Genomic DNA, 18,698 nt, shown 5'->3' on the forward strand with positions numbered 1-18,698 from the left:
TTCTTCGTTCATAGATCGGAGTTGAGATGCCCTCCAACCGTAGCTGGATCAAGAATCCACTAATATACAAAATAAGATGAATCCCTCTAGCAGGGAATAGCCGCAAGTAGGTCCTACATATGCCTTGGATAGAACCCACTGATCCCGTGGCAAAACGAACATGCCCAACAACCTATATCACCCACCCATTGTCAAATCACCAGATCCCCAACCACTTCTTAACGGGCTTCTTATTCCCCTCCCAATCCACAAATTCCTTCGCACCCTCCTTAGCATCAACAGCAGCATCAGCCACAGGCGACTGCACATCAACCTCAGCGTCATCCTTGGCATCCTTCGCAGGCTCCTCCTCAAGCCCATGCGCAATCCGATACTGCTTCCTCTTCTCCGCGTCCTCAATACGACGATGACGCTGCTCACGCACGCGCATAGAGTTGTGCTCCACATGCATGCGCCACACAGAGAAGGCCCGCGAGATCGTGCCGATGGGCGAGGTCAGCAACTCCGACCAGGAAGGTAAGAGGTGGGCGAAGGGCGATGTTGCTTTGAAGTTTGTTGTGAAGGTGAAGCCCGCGCAGGAGATTAGGACACTCTGTATATCATCAGTTCTTATTTCTTTCTTTCCCTGGCAGATCCTATGTTCTGGTAATGCGAATCTTCTGGCTCAGACCAGCATGATCTCTCTCTCTCTCTCTCTCTCCGGGTAGATATTCGGCAACTCACCATTGCAATCCAAATATGAATCCACTTGCTCGTCAAAAACTTATACATAACTGTTCCTTCAGGCGGGAACATCCCCGGGTATTGTCTCTTAGTCTGCTCGACGCGCTCTTTCTCCGTCGTGCGCGGACCGTACTCGAACGGCTGACCGGGCGGTGCATTCTTCGGGGACGGGGCTACGAACCGCTGCGGGTGCGAAGGTGGGCGGAATCTATCTGGTTTCTCGAGGACGCGCTGCTTGGGCGTGGTGGTGCTTTTGGCTTTCTTAGCCAATATCGCGCTGGTGGAGCTGAAGCTGCGTTGCGCGCTTTGGCGGCTGAGGGCGCGCAGCGTCAGCGCTGATGGGGGGCCTCGTGGTAGCAGGAAGCCGGGGATCGGGGTTGGCATTTTGTTGGTAAAATTGCCGTTGGGAATGTGCCCAATTGCGTCTTGTGAGGGGCTTGTTGACTATCTAGATGCGGAAGCAATTTTTGGAGGAAGGTTTTATATCACGTGACCCGGGATATCGGATGCCGATCTGAGTGAGCCGGGTGACCGTAGGCTAACCCGATTTGGGGAAAAGCCTATGAGGTCACTTGACTTTTGTAGTGAATCTGCACACCGCTTTCCATTCATTTCCCGTTTTGACTATCCTTTTTTTAGCTTCAAGTTGTAAGCTGTACCTAACTAGAGCAGATTTACTTCATAACTAGTTATGAAAGTATCTGCACTTTAAGTTCACGTCGTCTTTGTATTACAGCCGCGGCAACAGGCTAAATGGCATCTGCTTCCGAGATTGAGTCGAGAATAGACCGTTTCTGAACTCAGGATCCACAACATCGGGCCACCTGCGGATCAACTTCGGCGAATGACGAGGCGGGCATTTCGAAGCCACGGTGGACCGGGGTCTGCTCCAGTTCTCCAGGGGGGAAAGGGGGTCGCCGCGCAACAAACGATATGACCCCGTCGTTACGGACATTCTGGGCATCCCAGGTTAGAAACGAAAGGAGTTGGATGTTTCAGTGTAGCTTCCGGCAAATATGCAAAAGGAAGTTTAGTCAGGGACCGGCAGGTCTCAGCTGCATTGGGGATGATGAACCATGAGATCATGAGGCGCACTTTTGGGGAGAATAGAAGGGAACGTTTAATTCCTTGCCACAACATGCGCCAACTGCCAGGTGGTCCAGTATATTCACAGATACATACACAATAGCCCATAAATAAACAAGTTATTGCACGTAGCAAGAAACAAGGAGGAATCCGGGGAGTTGTAGACACACCGACGTTCCCGGTTGCGCCCGTCCACCATGAATAATCTGGCCTGTGATTGGTCACGAGGTGGATTACGAGAGGCCGTCGGGGCCAAGTACAAATAACCAGATTTTCTTTTCTCCCTTCCCAGATTTTTTTGTCCGTACAGTACAGTGTCATAATATCTTTCTTTACCACTCTCATAATACTTCACAATGCCTCCCAAGAAGCAAGAATCTTTCGCCCCTGGTAAGCTACCGACACCTCCCCCATTGAGCATTGAGCTTGGAAAATATTTGGAGGTTCGATTGGGGAGGCGCCATGGTCGAACGGAAGGAAGCGAGGGTATCCAACTCCCAACACGGCGACGATGATGTTACCTGGAACGGTCTTGGACTCACCTGCTTGCTTGCCTATCAACACATTTGCGCCTCCTCGTCAACCTAATGATCACTTGCTCAATTGCAACTATCGCAATCGTTCTCCTCAAATATACCACCGCATCAATCCTTCCGTATGACGACCTTGGACGTTTTATGCATTGACGGCCATCTACATGCGCGAAGCTGCGCGTGCGGAAGCTGCTCTCATTCAATCACCCCCAAAAAGCAATCGACACGATCGCTAACCTCACGTCCGCTGCAGGTGACGCCGCCAAGGGTGCCAAGCTCTTCCAGGTAAGTTTTTAACTAGCTCTATGTGCAGACAAACGAAGAAGACTAACGGCTCTTTCCTTTTCAGACCCGTTGCGCTCAGTGCCACACCACCGAGTCTGGCGGTGCCCACAAGGTTGGACCCAACCTCCACGGTCTTTTCGGCCGTAAGACTGGTTCCGCCGAGGGTTACGCCTACACCGACGCCAACAAGCAGGCCGGTGTTGAGTGGAACGAGGACTCTCTGGTATGTGCCGACTACAATATCCACTAGTCCAAAAGTTGGACCACCCGCTAACACGCGCCTATAGTTCTCCTACCTCGAGAACCCCAAGAAGTTCATCCCCGGTACCAAGATGGCCTTCGGTGGTCTCAAGAAGACCAAGGAGCGCAACGACCTCATCACGTACGTTTTACCGCAAATCCACCCCTGGTCCATACAGACACTAACAGTATATCCACAGTTGGCTCAAGGAAAATACCGCATAAATGACCTGATGTCTCTTTTTAATTCCCCGGCTTTTTCTTATGTTTATCCGCTGTCTCTGGGCATAAAAGTCTGAGACGGTTATGGCGCCGTGGGCTGATTACCGGACAACAGACCGGGCATGTACTTTTATTACAACTTCCATGGTGACTCACAATAGATTTGATCTTCTCCCCTTCACTTTCTGTTCTATTAAAAAAAAATCTCAAGCAGACAGATGAATATCATACAAATTCAAGTTATCGTGGACTTCTTCGGATTACGATCGATTACTGTCCTATGATAGGCTGTTTCACTCATTAGTCCTCCATTGGGCCAACATGGGCGGTCAGGCACGGAGATACTGCAAAAGTACTTGACATGTACTTGCATATCGATGTAGGATCTCTCCAACAAACAAGTCCTCTCCATGTACTTTTCCAGTACCGCCCTGCATCTGATGTGTACAAAAACTTTCGTCTTCGAGTATCGGCACATGACCAAACATTAACAAATTGATTGGCCCAGCCTCCTCGACTCGGATTGGAAGTAGCTCCAAGTGAGAGACAAGTGAGGGGATGGTTTCTCACTCTTCACAGACCCGTTTACTCTATTAAAAGACGTTTTGATCATAGACAATCCATCATTCAGCGCTTAGCCTACCACATCTTAACCCAATATCAAGTATCGAATGCACCTATTTCGAAGACATCTTGTGTCGTTATCTGGAACTCGAAGTCTGTCTCGTCGCATCGCATCGCATAACTTATCGCATCATCAACGCGGGGTCGATCATTCAGATCTCCTTTGTAACGGATAGCGCAGCAAACATCTGTCCCTGCGCAATACTTAACTCAAGTTCCGCAAGGAAATAAAACGCTTCAACCAACACACAACAGCCACTCATCGGCTTTGAAACGGCGCTTCGTCGCCGGTCCCTGCAGTACCTCACCATCTTCGGCGCAAGCGTCGCAACACGCCTTTCAGGATGCTGGATCAGCCAGATAATATGTTCGACAGCCATCCCTCCCCTGGATGCGTCGCTAGAAGACTTCGAAAGTGATACAAACCTCCACAGGTCCCCAATGTTCAACATACCGTCGCAACACTCGGGATTCAGATCTGAAGACTCGGACGCAGATGATGCCGAGATCGAAGAACCAACTCAGGCACGTTGGTCTCCTCCAGGTTCCCACCAGCCTGAGTCACCCGAAGGCAGTGGATGGTACCGGCACCAGCCTTACCAGCGCAAAGGTAACTCCAATACGGATCGCATGCGGCTCATGCCCACAGTCGGCCTCGGCATTTCCCCATCCCAGTCGCGTGAGCCCAGTCCACAGTATGAGGATGCGCTCGAAGGCCCCGCGAATACTAGACCAAGCGATCGCGCCACTCCCGGAGACACCTCTGATGCAGCTAATGTGCCTCTCCCGGCGGGTGCAGATACTCCTCTTCATGGCCGTTCCCCGAGTCCCCCTCCTCGTCCCAGCGCAGGGGACGCCTCTCGCGTTAGTCCGGAGGATGACAGGGACGGTTTTGGCCCGGAGATTTTTAGTAACTGTGAGTGTTATCCAATCTAGAATATCACTTTCAGTTGCGTGGTGTACTAAGCATGGTTTTGTTTTTGCGAACACAGACATTCGTTTCGCGGTGCGCGCAGAAGTTCAGCAACGAGAACCAATCGCAGCGGTATTCGGTTTCCTCCGCTCCAAGTTCGAGCGTATGACAAGCTCCAAGTCTCACACGACCTTGTCTATCATCGTCTTACTCCTCGCTATCTCTTTCATGCGAGCGTTGGTCCTTCCAGGCCTCCCGCAATCAATCCCAGACCTCGTCAAGCTCTCCGGCTTCGCCCGCTCATTCGAACCTCTGATCTACTACTCAGAGAACGGAGTGCAGCAAATCGGCACGCTGCAGGAAACCGGCGTCGCCGTCTGGGACCTGAGCGAGTCCGTCCGCGGCACAAACATGACCAGCGCGCCGATAATAGTAGGCCAACTGGACGAGCTCTCCGACTCGCTCAAATCCCTCTCTCTCGAACTAACCCGCTTCTTCGCAAACGTCGACTCAGACATCGACTCCATTCTCATCGTAATGGACTGGGCCAAGCGCGAGCTGGAAACGCTCTCCAACCAGCCCCCGAGCAGCCTCCCCACCATCGTCTTCGACAACTTACACGACATGCTCTCCCGCATCGGGGCCCTCGAAAGCTCAGCTTCGAACTCCGACGGCGCCCCCACAACAATAACAACTCCCCTGGGCCACCTCGTCATGGCCATCTTCGGACCGACCTCCGCCCAACGCACACGCACAACCCTAACGCGCACGTTCACTGAATTCCTCTCCGTCCTCGAAGAATCCATAAACAGCGAATTAACGCACTCAACGGCACTCTTCGCCCTCTTCGAATCCATCGACCGCCAATTCCTCAATCTGCAACGCACCGTCGTCCGCGAATCAGACGCCCAAGAACGCGCCGAAGGCGAAATGCTCTCTTCGCTGTGGACCAGAGTTCTGGGACCGGACGCCGCAGCCGTCCGCAAATACGAGAAGAACAGGAAACTCCTCGCGAACGTGCGCTCCCGCACAGTCGCTAACAAACACCTCCTCGTCGACCACCGCGGCCGCCTACTGACGCTGAAGGTTAATCTGGAGACGTTGCGGCGCAAGCTCGTCAGCCCGCTGGTTCGGCGGAATGATTCCGTCAGTTTCGTCGGCTCGCTTGATGGTGGGAATGGGAATGGCAATTCTGGGTCTTCTGGAAGAATGCTTGGACCCGTTGAGGCGGTGATTGATGGGCAGATTCGCGGGCTTGAGGGGACATACGATTATCTGCGTTCTGTGAGGGAGAAGCAGAAAGCGAAGCTTTTGGAAATGGTTTATGGCGCTGGGAGGAAGGTTAATCGGCCTATGATTGATGGGTTGGAGGGGAGGATTAAGAAGCTTCGCTTCGGGGTATTGAACCTTTCCTTATTGTCGGGCATAGCGTCTTGTCCTTTCGGTGGGATTGGGGCGTTTGGTCTTCTCCTTCTTTCGTCTTGGGATCTGGAGTTTGGGCATGTGTCACGGGCATCGGTGGCGGACTCTTGGTGAGAATTGGAGGTTACCTGCTCGTTTGGATGTTTACTTTGGTTTTGGTTGGTTATTGCTCTTGGTATTGGGGTTTTGGTGGCTCGACTTTGATTTTTGGTGTATCTTGCTTGGGGTGGCGAAGAGATATGGCGGTTATGAGGAAAAGGATAGAAGATTTTGGCGCCAGCTGGTTTGCTTTAATGGAGCCATTGTTCTAGGATCTTTCCTTCTATCTATGCGTGAATGAAGTCTTTTGTGAAACCTGACTTCTTTGTGCAAATGCAGGGGGGCTGTATCATAGGTATGTAAGATCTTATAGGCTGAGATGCAGGTCACTTAGGGTTAAAAGGGAGTATCCGAGATCGAGATAATACTCCGTGAAACAGGTTTCATACTATGAGCAGTAAGCACCAGTGCCAAAGTAATACTCCCCCAGGCCAAGATCGATTGCCGATGCTGACCTTGCTACAGGATATCTGTTGTAAACACCATCAGAGCAGGGCGAACGCTTGAATGAGATGGATCATGGATGTGGACGGACAGCTTACGATTGAAGAAGGAAATTGTAGGGCAGATGGACTTTAGGAGAATAGTTTCGAGCAACTACCTACCCGTAACTCTGTTGAATCTAGTTATACTTCGTACTGTCCTGCGTCTTCCTTGTCCCTCGATGCGCGATTAGGGCTAACTAGGGTTTCTGTTGCCTTTCTTGGTCCTTTCCACTGATTAGGCTTAGTTGTTCTCCTACATCCTTGATCTATGAGTTCATCTTGAGTCTCAATCTCTGAAGTTAGACTGTGTTTCATGGTAAACCACCTTCAATCAACCAAACAAGTCCACTGCACTGTTCCGAACGACCTTAGGGCCAAGAACTGCCGCCAAGTCAGCAATGATCCCCTTGATGGACATTGGCTCGGTCATCGACATGCTCTCCCATTTAACCAAATCCTAAATCAAGAATTAGCACAGCCCTCTTTCGCTTCACTGAATTGAGACAAGACGAAATACATACGTTCATGTGGACAAAGTTATTGTTGAAGAACAGCAACCAGTGATCCAGATCCAATTCTTTCACTTGCTCCAGTGTAAGAACGCCCGGCATGCCGATATCAAAGAGGGATACGTCTTCCGCATTGAGATCAGTATCAGTATCCTTCTCCGAGGGCAGAGGCGCAGGATTAGATGATCGGTCCCGGGACATAGAGACATAGGAACGGGAATTGAGCTTCTCCGTCAGTTCGCCATCGAGAGGGTCCCAGTCGCCAGATTCAGGGTCTGCGTAGGGGGAAGGTCAGAGGTGAACAATATTTACATAGTAATCAAGACTTATGCCAAGGTACGAGGGGAACCTACCAAGGATGTACTGAGGGCGGAAATTGGCCTTGTACCGCATCTTCACGCAGGAGTGAATATAGTACCCTATGGTTCAGTTGTTAGGGCGCTCCAATAGATATCCGTCCGAGCATTTTGACCTACCCATGTAGTAGTACTGGTACTGGTTCTCCATCGAGAAGGCAATTTCGCGCATGGCACTCAGCTTCCCGATTTCCCATTGTTCGTAGGCGGGATCGTAGCTATTATCGGCTGTCAGCTTATCCATACTTTTGGGTGGTGAGTGGAAGTCGGTCAGCTTACAAGACGTAAACAGAGCTCACGCCGCTGGGTAACAAATCCAGCACCGCAACGGCAATGAGCTCGCCATCAAGTCGATAGCATTGGTGCCAGGATCCAAGTTTCTTCTCTGAAGCATTCTTGTCTGTCAGTGGATTGGGAGTTCTCGTGAGGCCCGTGCATAAGAAGCGTTGGAAGTCTTTGGGTTTCCAGTGGGAGACGTCCTCTTTATGGACGGCCGTTTGGTACTTGCGGAACAGCTCAAACTTGGCCTGAGACACCGAGTCACCTTCGAAACTCACTTCGAACCGGTGCGCCGGTTCGATCGGACGCTTGGTAGCAGGGTCGATGGGCCGTTTGACCTGGTCGTACTCGCTCTGGTGGACAGCCGACAGAAGGTCAAAGTTGCATTTGCGGTGCTTCTTCTCTCTGTGGGTTGATTAGCAAGAGGTGATATTTATCCAGCTATGGTAATCACATACTCGCGAGTGCGGGGGCAGAGCCGGGCAGCTTTGCGCATGTACTCGGGGCCTAGGATGAACTTGTTCCATTTGTTGATGGCCTTACGCTGGTCACGACGGGGCCGGTAAGCAGATGCCTCTAGTCGTAGCGTGTAGTGGGGGCAGCATGATCGCAGTAGATTTTGCTTGTAGTAGAGGCTCCCCGATCTGAAGTGAAGTCAGTATGGTCTGGTGGGTTACAAGACAATTGAAAAGAGGTCATACCGCCGCCAACCAGCATTAATCAGGTCCTCGTAATGTTCCGGGCGTACGGAGGTTGAATTGGCGTAGTACGATTCACCTATTGCATGTCAACATCTAAGATGAATACGAATGGTAGAATACGGGAGAAAGGGACAACAAACTTCCATCTTTGGACTTGCAGTAACCACACGAGTTCTTTTGGTAGCCTGGAGGGATCACATCACATTAGTCTCGGCATACGAAGGGGGCTGATCGATCACGGAGCTGCATTAGGGCGTGGTTATCCCCGCCCTGTTCTTCCACCCGTAGCACCCTGAGCCAGTCGAGGCGCCACGGGGTAACTGGGGTCTATCTCAGTGGTTTGCTGCATGGAAGTGGAACATACCCAGCGGGCGAAATAGTGACAACTCGCGCGCGCGTTCGGCGTCAACTCTGTCCATCTTTAGTTGTGTGCGTTGGCATGCATTAGCTTGGATGTGGTGAGAGTGTAAGAGATGAAGTTGGGACTTGGCGGGGTAGTACTAGATACATGGATTTCTCTATGGGCAAGGGGTTATGCTGCTGCTATGCACAGTAAAATCTAACTACGAGGCAACTATGCAGCTACATTTGAGCCATCAAGAGCATGCGTATGGCTTCCTTGACTACTAAGTAACCTACATCTCAACCTTGAAAAAGCCTCTGATCGGCGGATTGTCAAATCGTTTTCCGAGTTTCGCTCGGTACCGAACCCCGTTGGAGGATTACCCAATCTATTCACACAATGACTATGGAGTCTTGGAAGTGATGAAGGTTACAGTCTCTCATCAGGGTCATCTGGGTCATCTGACTCATCTCGCTTCATTCAACGCCAAAATCCACTGTTGGACGCATTTGGGGATGAGTCACATGACCATCTATAGAGCTATGAAAGGAGAGACAGAACAGAAAAGAAAAGCAGATATCTTCATATCTTCGTCTTGACTTTCAAATACTTCCTATAGATCTATATAGCATCTTACGTTAATTATAGAATACTTATAAAGTGAAAAAGACCCAAACCTCCAAACGTCCAAACGTACTATTCTTCCCGGACTACGGCGCCGGTGCCCCTCCATTCCCACTTCTCTTCTTTTTCTCATTCCTCAATAACCTCCATTTCTCAGATCTTCTCTTGAAACCATGCCTATTTCCACTTACCATTCCAATCCCCCGTCGGGCATGAACGGGAAGACCTGATCTCTCTCTCCGCAGTAAAGAGGAAAAAAAAAATTTCCTTCCCCGACCGCCTCCCTTCTACAACACCTGGAGCTTCCTCACCTCAAAAGAGACACAGGCTCCGAGGGAGCTTGTGAGATCATTATATATCTCTCTACCTTTCTCGGACATTTCTCTGACCTTTCTTCGATATTCCTGGTCATTCCGCTCTTTTTTACTCTTTGCCTTTGCATCTTGCGCCTCTCGGCAGTCCGAATCTCCCCCACGAATAAACCGCATATATTCGATTGTCTATTACAATGGCTCAAATACGGTCCATGGAAGCCCGCGTTGGGCGGAAAAACCAACGTGAGTATCGCAGACGTGCGGTTCTTGCCGCGCACGTGGGGGATCGCCCCTTACGTCTACCGTTCCTGTGTTCCCTGACTCTAACGGCTTGTCACAGGCTACGGCTCCAAAGGCGAGCGACTGGTAGCGGGCGTCGTTCCTATCTCCGCCGACAAGACGAAAGTCCTCATGATCCAGTCCGCCGGACCCGGAGGCTGGGTACTCCCTAAGGGTGGATGGGAGCTGGACGAAAAAACCGCCGAGCAGGCTGCATGTCGCGAGGCATGGGAGGAAGCCGGCGTTGTGTGTGTTGTGAGCAAAGATCTAGGGCTCATTCCAGATATGAGACCCTCTGGCCTTTTGACGGCGCAAGCGCCCAAGGCCTCATACCAGTTCTTCGAAGTCACCGTTGAGCGGGAAGAAACAGAGTGGCCTGAGATGCACAAGCGGAAACGTCAGTGGGTTTCGTATGCACAGGCTGCGACCGCTCTCGCAAATCGACCCGAGCTACTTGAGGCGTTGAATCGCAGCTCGTTGAAGCGATAGTATTCCTCGCTTGCTCACATAGCCTCTCTTGCACCTCCGACACTCCCGACACTCTCCCCTCTACCATTCCTCCTCTTGTGCATCGCTTGAGAGAGCTGCTTTGGATTACGACTTGACGTTACCAACTCCATGAAGCCAGTTGCTTCGTCACTTCTACCTCATCACTTCTATTTTGGCTTTGGCTATCTTTCATTGCATCTTCCTGACGGTCGGGCTGCCGCTACCCGACCGCTATTTCTCTATCGACTACACAACCTGAGTCTGTTCCTTTGCTTGTTCCCTCAATAGATGACTCAGTTTTTACAGTACACGCAGGTTTGGGGGGCACTGAAGCATTATTCTTGCGTCGATGGGAGGATTCCTCTATTTCGACTGTAACGATTTATTCGAATCCATTGCTTGGTCCCTACTTGTTAGATTCGAGTTGAGAGTACTTAGTTCTAGACAGACACTTTCGCTGCTGGATCCAGTGTGTCGCAGCAACTGAATCAAATCTGACTCCCCCACTTTCCAGAGAAAGGGAAGAATCAAGGAAAAGAATAAAAACGTTCTATCAAATATCTACAGTGTACAGTGTACTGTGTACTGCGTACAAGTAGAAGCAGACTCGACATTTTGCTCTGATAACCCGATTAGGAAAAGCGCAAAAAGCTGTCTCCGAGAGCAAACCCGCGTCCACTCCGAGCCTACACAACTTCGCGCTCGTCTCAACCACAAACACCCTAAATTACCCCACTGCTAATTGCGACCCGCACTCTTCCATCTACTATCTTACATGACCTGTGGATAAACACCTCTTCCAGACAAGGGTGGCGGCGAGCAGCGCTGCCGCATAACCAACATGGATTACGAGATGGACCTCGAGCCCACCGGGCCCCAAGTGACAGTCCGCGAGGTAAGCCAGCCATTCCATCCAGCAATCAAACCAACATACTCATCCCCCACAGGCTGAACCCTACCGCGTCGACTTCAGACTATCCGCCGTAGACCTCGCATTCGCCAACTCCCTCCGCCGCACCATCCTGGCCGAAGTGCCCACTCTCGCCCTGGACCTGATCGAGATCGAAAGCAACACCTCCGTTCTCCCCGATGAGTTCCTCGCACACCGCCTGGGCATGATCCCCCTGAACTCGTACAACTGCGACCAAGACCTCGACTACACCCGAGACTGCGACTGCGAGGACCACTGTGTGCGCTGCAGCGTGACGCTGTCTCTGCATGCGCGCTGTAGCAGCGGCATCATGTCCGTCTACGCGCGGGATCTGATTGTCGTTGGCGAGCGCATCAACGATAGGATTGGCGATCCTGTCCTCACGGACCCGGAGCAGAAGGGTCCCTTGATTTGCAAGCTGCGCAAAGGGCAGGAGATTAAGATGACTTGTCTGGCGAAGAAGGGAACTGCTAAGGAGCATGCGAAGTGGGCGCCTACTGCTGCTGTCGGTTTTGAATATGATCCTAACAATAACCTGCGTCATGTGGATTACTGGTATGAGCAGGATGCTGCGAAGGAATGGTACGTTTTTCTTTTTTTTTCTTCCTTTCATATGGTGGGGATTTGCTTGGATTCGTCCACTGACATATATGTTTCATAGGCCTGTCTCCGAGAATGCTGCTTGGGAACCCGTCGCCAATCCCGATCAACCCTTCGACTACGACGCTGAGCCGGGCTACTTCTATATCGATGTGGAGAGCATTGGCAACCTCGACCCCGATGCAATCATCCAACAGGGCATCGTCTCGATGCAGCGCAAGCTCGCAACTACCGTGTCTGTCCTGTCCGGCGAAGGCGAAGATGGCCACGCTGGAAACGCCACAGATGCCGATATGCTAGGTGCCAATGATCCCGATGCTTACGAGCCGCCTGAGGGCATCGATGGCAATATGACTGCATACGGAAGCGGTGCTGCCAGCGCTTGGGGTGCCAGTGCCCAGACACCCTATGGTGCTACGCCTTATGGACAGAGCAGCTATGGGTACTGAACGTGCTTAGTCCAAAGCAAAAGAAAATAGGGACTCGAGCATTCTGTGGAGTTTTGTTTGGTGATTTGCGGGGCGCTTGGAGTTTAACGTTCTTTGTCACATTATGCTACCTATTGGAGGCGGTCTTCTGGTTGCAGGTGATGGTCTCTATGTCACAAATAACTTTCTACTGGTGGTTCTGTGAACCGGAAAATATTGATTACAATTGAAATTTGCTCAATATCGATAGCCCATATGCGCTTTTTTCTCTGTTCCTCACCGACGATATGTTTGAACACATCAGTCGTTCTACGAACGAGTACGCCCGGTTAAAATGAGGGCGAGGGGCTGATAGCGAGGGGCTGATAGCGAGAGCCCTGAGACCACGCCTCGTGGTAGTCGCGCCTGGAAAGATACCACAGCCGCAGACATCAAGATCTTTGTCGGTATCTTGATCTATATGGGTGCCGTCCCTTTGCGTGGAACGACGATGGCATCCAAAGGCGATATTTTCGTTTTTCATATGGGTATAGTGCGCTTTGAGCAGATCAAGCGCTTTCTGCATATCTCTTGGCCAACTAGCAGAGATCCCTTCCAGCCACAGGATAAGCGCTGGTGGAACAAGCCTTTAGCTTCATACGTGACCTGGCCCGTGTCTCTATATAAGGAAAACGAAAATCATCCTTAGGTCGAAATTAGTTATTAGTCGCTCCCACACTGGAAGTACTTTATACAGACCACTCGTCTTGGGATTCCATTTTGCCATGATGATATGATCAACCCTCAAGACAGATTCTGGTCCAAAGGCCAGAACTACCGCGGCCCGAGCGAAAAGCCCACCACCGAAACATATTGCAACGTCTGGGACTGGGATCAACTTCGGATGGTCAAGGTCAAAGGCACCGCCAAACTATTCCCGCCCGAAGAGGATAGGGAGCTCTCGATTTTGGCGCGATTCGCCGATTATCTATCGCCGGAAGTTCGCGCTATCACAGTCGACGACGATGGGCTCCTTACCGGGGTTTCGACAGACCTGGAAGAGGATGATACTCTATTTCTTGCATATATTCCTTTCTCACTCTGTGAATCGCTGGACAATTGCCGTACAATTCAGTACTCTAAGCTCCAAGAGCTTGACCGGCTTGGACCGTGCATTGAGCTTGTATCGTACGAAAACGAATCCAGGATTCCCCAAAAGGTTGTTTTCAAGTTCAACGTCTTGAACAAGCCTTTGAGAATGCAAATGGCCTGGGATGAACTCAACATTCTCAAGAGTCTACCGCCACATCCTAATATAATACCATTCGATCGCGTTGTTCTTGAAGACCAGGAGTCCCGGGTGATTGGGTTCACAACGAAGTACATCCCTGGAGGAACTCTCGCCAATTCAAAGATCCCTTTTCGATTCGAGTGGCTACAACAGCTTACTCAAGTCGTGGATTTTTCAACCTAGAACTAGGGATCATGCACCAAGATATCGCTCCCCGAAATCTGCTGATCGATCCTTGCACACATAAGATCGTCCTCTTCGACTTCGACCGGGCTGCATCCGGGAAAAAAACGGCTATACGAAGGTCGAGATGACGTTACTAGTGTCGTCTTCACACTCTACGAGCTTGTCACGAACGATACATCCTTCTCGGGTATCCCCCACTCGGATCGACATATAGGCATGGTGCAAAGTATCTCGGAATGGATTGTTAATCGCGAACTTGACTCTGACGTATCGAAGTTTCGCAACTTCTTGAGCGAATGGGTAGCAACACGAAGATCTGACGGGGATATGGAAAAGTATCTCAATGCACCACACCGATTTACATGGCCGGACCTACCAACAGCGCCCGACTACAATGTACCATTCAAGATGGGCACAACCTGGGATGGAAAGCCAAACTGGATGACTGGCCATCGGTCTAGATTCACCGCAATGAAGATGGAGCAGTACTGCTTTCGCTGGGAGAGGCCACCACAGAGCCGCTCGTTGATCGAGGCTGAGAATAGTGTATAGTCGATCAGAATACTGGACTGCGAAATGAAGGAATAGAGAATCACCTGAAGAGTGTAGGCGGTTGCACCAGTTTCGGGACGTACTGTATGTTCCAGAGAAGACAAGTGGAAGAAAATCTCCATATCCAGATAGCTTCCACAGACAATGACACAAGACAAGCTCATCCGCACCATATCGTGCGAGACACTAGATACACTAGACTTCAACACGTACAAGGCTCATATAGTGGAAGCATCCAAACCAAATAAGTACACTTTCCATGGCAGACCATAAACCAATAACCATAGACATAACATGCAACGACTCACATCTACTTATACCCCCGAACAAGCTTGATAATACTCGTCCCATCATCCAGAATCTCCTTCTCTTCCTCAAGCCGATACCCTCCCCAACGAGGAAGCAGCACTGTCCATACATACCAGTATAGAACCCCAAATAGTACACTACACCCGTCAGCAAACATACACCTCCACAACTGAAGATAACACTCACATCGCAATACCAACAAGAGCATATGTAGCGTAGAAGAAGTCCACGTCCCCCTTCCAATCGGACGGCGGGATAAACGGCGTAACCAACAAGATCAGACAAACCACCACCCTCAGCCAAACAGCCGGCAGCCATGCCTTGAACGGTCGAGGAAGATGAGGCTCGCGGTACCGCAAGACCAGCAACCCAACAGTGACAGCCAACGCGAACATCTGTCCCGGATAACCCCTCCAAATCGAGGATGAAGTTATAGACGTCGCCTTGCGGCGGTAGTGCAATGACCAGCGCAGAGGGGATATAATGGACAATCAATCCGCCCAACGGCGAGCCAAATGGTTTCGAAGATGAGAGGAGGTTCTGGAATGGGAGGAAGCCTTGTCGTGCTATCTCCTGATTCACGCGTGCCTGCGGATATGGTCAGTATGCAATTCATCATTCATAACTTGATCTCGAGGTTCAAGAAAAGAAGAAAAATGAAGAAGACGTACCAAAGCAAAAGTCACAACCATCACATTCCCAGCTGCAGAAACAGCAATAGCAAGCGGGAAAAACACTCTCCCAACATGATCCCCGAATAACCTCTCAAACAACAATGCCCCAACCAACTCCCCACTCTCCTTGATATCCTCCAGCGGAATAACAAGGAAATAAGAAAGATTCGCAAGAAAATACAACGCCCCGGCCGTAACAAGCGCAGTCGGACAAACCGTCTTCACAATGCCGATCGGATCACGAACCTCATTCAGCACATTGTTGACATTATTCAGTCCAGCGTAGGAATAATAGACCTTGAAAAGAGCAGTCGATAGCAAACCGAAGCTCCAATTCGAGCCCGCCCACATAGCATCCCATGAGAAGGAGTCACCTGTCAATGACAGGGAGATATCATCTTCATTTCCAGAAGATGCAGATCGGAGAAAAACAACCCATATCCCCGTCAAAGACATAACACCAATCAAGAAGATCTTAACCCACCCAAGCACATTCTGCACGAAAATCCCCGTCTTCAAGAAACATCCATGCACAATCGTAATAACCGTCAAGAGTCCCACAGCCAACGCCTTGTGCTGGTTCTCGCTTGGTTGCACGCTCAGTGCAAACAGTACGTATCTTGCAAAGACGATGCAATTACTGGCTGTGAACCCTAGTAGCACGGCCTGTGCGGCGACGAGACTGGAAGCTAGGAAGCGTGGGTTGGGGTAGGTATACTCTAGATATACCTGTTACCAGATGCAAAGCATGAAGTATTAGCCCGGTTTTATCTTTCTTTCTGATCTTTTGTATATAGGGCTGGGACAAGGGTTGGGAAACTAGGAGTTCTGGAGTAGTACATTCTTACCTTCTCACCACCAGAACGAGGAAACATACATCCGAATTCCATGGACACGGCTAGACCGCAGGCTGAGAGGATTGTGCCAATTAGCCATACTAGCAGGGTTAACCCTATGCTGCCGGTTGAGCGGACTATTGAGCCTGGTGTTGCGAAGATGCCGCTGCCGATTACGCGGGAGATGACGAGGATGTAGGCGCTTGACCAGGTGAGGGGTTTGAGGGGTGTGTCTAGGGGAGTATCGGCGTAAGAGGAAGGGTTTGGGAGTTCGTTTGGGGGGGATTGAGGGGGGGAGAAGTGGTTGTCTTTCTTGGTCCATTTGGGGTTGTATAGTTGAGAGAGCTGAGAGACTAGGTTGGTTTCCCCCAATTTATCATTCTTGGGATTTCTAGATTGCGGTGTAGATTGTGTTAAGGAGAGAGATCTAGTCAGACAGCATTATTAGTAGTGATATGGCGTTGGTTAGGTGTTGCTTGGAAATCATCTGCACTGGCTGGCACGTCATTCAGGCCAAATGTTGTGTATCCGATGTGCGTTGGAATGTGAGCGGACAACGCGGATTTAATCGGATTTATTGGGCATGGGGTCTGATAATGCTTGAATGTGTTTAGAATCGGTTACATTAAGTAGATAGAAATTATTCGCCATACTAGGGTTGATCGATTTACATTTTACCAGCCTGTAGTCCGCGGACTACCTGTATGATCAACTGGAGAACCTGGTGCTACCTACGATCAGAGCAAGGACCTAGGAATAGTTGGAATACAAGTATAGAATATCTCTTCACGATCAAGACTGATTGATTTTGACTTCATATTGACCCTAAACAAAGTATCCATGTACGGAGTAGAACCACTTGAGACATTTCCAAAAAACAGACATGTCCCCAACGCCTTGTGATAAGCATGCCATGCGACGACTATGCACAATACAACCCATAAACCTCGCTAAAGATGCAGAAAACGCCCCAGAATAACAAAATCACTCCATAAGCTCCACCGGCGGGCGAGCAGTCTTAGGAGGCATCTGATTAACAGACATGTCAATTGGGCTCATGTCCATCTCATCCACATCCTCGATATCCAACGTCATATCCTCAACCATAACAGCAGGCAGATTAGGACTACCACCGTGGTCCTCGGGATTGTAGATGATGGTGCTACTCCTGCTGCGCTGCTGGGAGCCCGAGCTTGCAAGCGGCCAGCTGGGCGTGCGCTTATTCGATGTGTTGGAAACCGGCGTCACAGGATCGACGGCAGTCTCAGCAGGCTGAGCAGCCTCAGTCTTCAGCATGGACAGGGCGTGTGCCAAATCCGAGGCGTGTACTTCTTTGTTGGGCGGGTCCTCGTTGCGCAAGACCCAGCCGTGGGGCGGGCTGGGCGGCGGGGAGATGAAGAACATCTTGGAGACTTGCGGGGCTTCGAGGAGCTTGGGTCGGCCGCCGTCTAGGATTGGGGTTGGCTCGCCGAAGTAGATCCGTGGGTACACGTTTCGGTTCAAGAGCTGCTTGCCGTCGAGCAGTTTGCGGATTGCGATGGCGTCTTCGTCGTTGTGGAAGGAGCAGACGAGACGGCGCAGAGATGGTAGCGGTGAGAAGGAGTTCAGGGGGGCTACTGCTGTGATTTGCTTGCGGATTTCTTCCAGGGCGGGGGGTTGGAAGACGAGGAGGTCGTGGAGATCGGTGATTAGGAGGGTATTGGATGGTGGCGATGGTTGGGAAAGCGGAGGAATGTTGGCGACATCGAGGGATAGTGAGGGTCGCGATGAGTGACGGGATGAGGGGTTCATGATGGGTGATGATTGTAATGAGTAAGGAGGTGAAGCTGAAGCTGCCATGTTGTGTTGGCTTAGTTGGAGGGAAAGATGGATAAGAGGAGAAGATAAGGAGGTTGCCACCGGATAAGAACTGTCGTTCTCGAATTCCCAGATGGACTCTTTTGTTGGTCACTTGTCAGATGACAAGATGGCAAGATGGCGAGATGGCAAAGAATTGTTTGATGTTTGAACTTGAGAAGAAAAAATCTGATCCGGATTGCCTCTCTTTAATATGCGATGGGTGGTTATTGAGGCGCAGTACGGAGAGATGGCAATCACTATCCCTGCACTGCCTCCGGCCAAGTACTTCGCACATTCCTCCGCCATGTTCCTGACGATCTACCCCCCTGCTTCCGGCTTTGAGCGAGGCTTAACTCTTTCCAGTGTTTTATTTACTTCGATCATTTTCATCCGATTTGACTAGAACGTTCTCGGTCATGATGCTGTTTCATGCGCCACACAAGCCACACATTGAGAGCTGTCTTCCCCATTTGCACGTGCATCAGCCACATCCCGTGATTTCCCAACCGAAGCTCCGCCCCTTTAGCAGCCGAGGACAGCGGACTAG

At 50.6% G+C, this 18,698-nt stretch overlaps 9 protein-coding genes across 9 annotated transcripts; 6 read left to right on the forward strand and 3 right to left on the reverse strand.

The window, feature by feature from the left end:
• Nucleotides 1-196: 196 nt before the first annotated feature.
• N7515_005432 (uncharacterized protein) lies at nucleotides 197-1,107 on the reverse strand (the record flags this gene model as incomplete). The annotated part of the gene is made up of 2 exons (XM_056666176.1): nucleotides 197-592; nucleotides 724-1,107. 2 exons carry the CDS (start codon nucleotides 1,105-1,107, stop codon nucleotides 197-199), a joined length of 780 nt encoding a protein of 259 aa, XP_056519772.1.
• A 1,058-nt stretch (nucleotides 1,108-2,165) lies between these two features.
• Nucleotides 2,166-3,092, forward strand: N7515_005433 (c-type cytochrome; the record flags this gene model as incomplete). Its single annotated transcript, XM_056666177.1, has 5 exons — nucleotides 2,166-2,199; nucleotides 2,596-2,627; nucleotides 2,692-2,850; nucleotides 2,915-3,009; nucleotides 3,068-3,092. The coding sequence occupies 5 exons, from the start codon at nucleotides 2,166-2,168 to the stop codon at nucleotides 3,090-3,092; spliced, it is 345 nt and encodes a 114-aa protein (XP_056519773.1).
• A 1,062-nt stretch (nucleotides 3,093-4,154) lies between these two features.
• Nucleotides 4,155-6,162, forward strand: N7515_005434 (uncharacterized protein; the record flags this gene model as incomplete). Its single annotated transcript, XM_056666178.1, has 2 exons — nucleotides 4,155-4,629; nucleotides 4,664-6,162. The coding sequence occupies 2 exons, from the start codon at nucleotides 4,155-4,157 to the stop codon at nucleotides 6,160-6,162; spliced, it is 1,974 nt and encodes a 657-aa protein (XP_056519774.1).
• An 801-nt stretch (nucleotides 6,163-6,963) lies between these two features.
• On the reverse strand, nucleotides 6,964-8,896 carry N7515_005435 (arginyltransferase; the record flags this gene model as incomplete). Its single annotated transcript, XM_056666179.1, has 9 exons — nucleotides 6,964-7,089; nucleotides 7,154-7,416; nucleotides 7,495-7,560; nucleotides 7,618-7,715; nucleotides 7,777-8,181; nucleotides 8,235-8,420; nucleotides 8,478-8,553; nucleotides 8,618-8,662; nucleotides 8,842-8,896. 9 exons carry the CDS (start codon nucleotides 8,894-8,896, stop codon nucleotides 6,964-6,966), a joined length of 1,320 nt encoding a protein of 439 aa, XP_056519775.1.
• Nucleotides 8,897-9,952: 1,056 nt separating this feature from the next.
• On the forward strand, nucleotides 9,953-10,526 carry N7515_005436 (NUDIX hydrolase; the record flags this gene model as incomplete). The annotated part of the gene is made up of 2 exons (XM_056666180.1): nucleotides 9,953-10,001; nucleotides 10,099-10,526. 2 exons carry the CDS (start codon nucleotides 9,953-9,955, stop codon nucleotides 10,524-10,526), a joined length of 477 nt encoding a protein of 158 aa, XP_056519776.1.
• Nucleotides 10,527-11,367: 841 nt separating this feature from the next.
• Nucleotides 11,368-12,506, forward strand: N7515_005437 (DNA-directed RNA polymerase II core subunit RPB3; the record flags this gene model as incomplete). The annotated part of the gene is made up of 3 exons (XM_056666181.1): nucleotides 11,368-11,421; nucleotides 11,474-12,039; nucleotides 12,119-12,506. The coding sequence occupies 3 exons, from the start codon at nucleotides 11,368-11,370 to the stop codon at nucleotides 12,504-12,506; spliced, it is 1,008 nt and encodes a 335-aa protein (XP_056519777.1).
• A 751-nt stretch (nucleotides 12,507-13,257) lies between these two features.
• Nucleotides 13,258-13,938, forward strand: N7515_005438 (uncharacterized protein; the record flags this gene model as incomplete). Its single annotated transcript, XM_056666182.1, has 1 exon — nucleotides 13,258-13,938. One exon carries the CDS (start codon nucleotides 13,258-13,260, stop codon nucleotides 13,936-13,938), a length of 681 nt encoding a protein of 226 aa, XP_056519778.1.
• Nucleotides 13,939-14,157: 219 nt separating this feature from the next.
• On the forward strand, nucleotides 14,158-14,493 carry N7515_005439 (uncharacterized protein; the record flags this gene model as incomplete). The annotated part of the gene is made up of 1 exon (XM_056666183.1): nucleotides 14,158-14,493. The coding sequence occupies one exon, from the start codon at nucleotides 14,158-14,160 to the stop codon at nucleotides 14,491-14,493; it is 336 nt and encodes a 111-aa protein (XP_056519779.1).
• Nucleotides 14,494-14,803: 310 nt separating this feature from the next.
• cbpA (putative calcineurin binding protein) lies at nucleotides 14,804-18,151 on the reverse strand (the record flags this gene model as incomplete). The annotated part of the gene is made up of 5 exons (XM_056666184.1): nucleotides 14,804-14,939; nucleotides 14,999-15,390; nucleotides 15,474-16,205; nucleotides 16,325-16,739; nucleotides 17,301-18,151. The coding sequence occupies 5 exons, from the start codon at nucleotides 18,149-18,151 to the stop codon at nucleotides 14,804-14,806; spliced, it is 2,526 nt and encodes an 841-aa protein (XP_056519780.1).
• Between the last annotated feature and the right edge of the window lie 547 nt (nucleotides 18,152-18,698).

The sequence above is a fragment of the Penicillium bovifimosum genome, assembly GCF_028826915.1.
Source record: "Penicillium bovifimosum strain IBT 22155 chromosome Unknown utg000005l_segment0_segment0, whole genome shotgun sequence".
Classification (NCBI taxonomy): domain Eukaryota; kingdom Fungi; phylum Ascomycota; class Eurotiomycetes; order Eurotiales; family Aspergillaceae; genus Penicillium; species Penicillium bovifimosum.